General features: G+C 49.4%; 1 protein-coding gene across 1 annotated transcript; it reads left to right on the top strand.

Annotated features, from left to right (window-relative positions):
* Window positions 1-426: 426 nt before the first annotated feature.
* LOC118408588 (translation initiation factor IF-2-like) lies at window positions 427-933 on the top strand (the record flags this gene model as incomplete). Its single annotated transcript, XM_035809399.1, has 1 exon — window positions 427-933. A coding segment is annotated over one exon (345 nt), but the record flags the coding sequence as incomplete, so codon positions are not given.
* Window positions 934-1,164: the final 231 nt, after the last annotated feature.

The following is a 1,164-nucleotide window of genomic DNA, read 5'->3' as shown; positions in this document are numbered from 1 at the left end:
ACTCAAGCCTTTGTCAGTAGAATTTAAGGTGATGCGGCACTGAGGGGTTCGAAAATTACTCAACGAATTTCAGAGATTTAAAAAAAAATGAGTTTTGCGTATTTTGCTGTCTTTTAAGTCACGCTTTTCCGTATTACGCAATATTTAACTTATAAAAAACCGGCAAAAGTAACAAAACAATGCCGCAGTGAACGAACCCCGCAGTGCTACACCGATGTCCCAAGTGCAGGGAGATACCACCTTTAGTTGGATAAAAGCATTCCTTTGATTTTGCGTTTCATTCCACTACAGAACATCATCATCATCATGGCTTCTGTGAGATTCACCGTTCTGAGCTGTACCGTATTCCTGCTGTTTTCCTGTCATTTCGGACAGGCCTGCTGGCCCCGGGGTTCTGAGGGCGAAACACGTCCCACCATGCGCCCTGGGGGCGGAGACCGTCCCGAGGGCGGAGATCGTCCCGAGGGCGGAGACCGTCCCGAGGGTGGAGATCGTCCCGAGGCAGGAGACGAGCGCCCCGAGGGAGAAGACCGTCCCGAGGGTGAAGGCCGTCCCGAGGGTGAAGACCGTCCCGAGGGCGAGGACCAACCCGAGGGTGAAGACCAACCCGAGAGCGAAGAACGACCCGTGGGAGAGGACCGTCCCGAGGGAGAGGACCGTCCTGATGGCGAAGACCAACCCGAGGGCGAAGAACGACCCGTGGGAGAGGACCGTCTCGAGGGAGAGGACCGTCCCGAGGGAGAAGACATACCCGCCAACGATCGTAAATGAGCTGTCGTTAGCTACCGTCACAGTCCCTGTTAACGTTCGTAAAATGATAACCCTAGGCCTATACCATTACTGTAAAAGTAACATTTCCAATAGCATTTCTTTAAGTTATCTAGAGTTCACCGCAATTCTAGAAATGTATCTAAAAGTGGAGTCATGTTTAGAAACAGGAGTGACAGGTGAAGACATTATTTGACACTACTGTTTTCGCTCACATGACCCGTTAACCTTTTTACGGGCTGTGTAAAAGGGCAAGTCATAATCAAGCACTGCGAGCTCAGGAATAGTACTTTCTGTAGAACGAATAAAAAGACTGAGTGCAATATCAGCGACTATGTCTTTGTGTTGGTACGGTGTGTTCAGTACAATTGTCATGTAGATCATACTTGAACATAA

Source organism: Branchiostoma floridae, unplaced genomic scaffold, assembly GCF_000003815.2.
Source record: "Branchiostoma floridae strain S238N-H82 unplaced genomic scaffold, Bfl_VNyyK Sc7u5tJ_218, whole genome shotgun sequence".
Taxonomy (NCBI): domain Eukaryota; kingdom Metazoa; phylum Chordata; class Leptocardii; order Amphioxiformes; family Branchiostomatidae; genus Branchiostoma; species Branchiostoma floridae.
The sequence above is the reverse complement of the archived record's forward strand: the minus strand, read 5'-3'. Positions and strand labels throughout refer to the sequence as shown.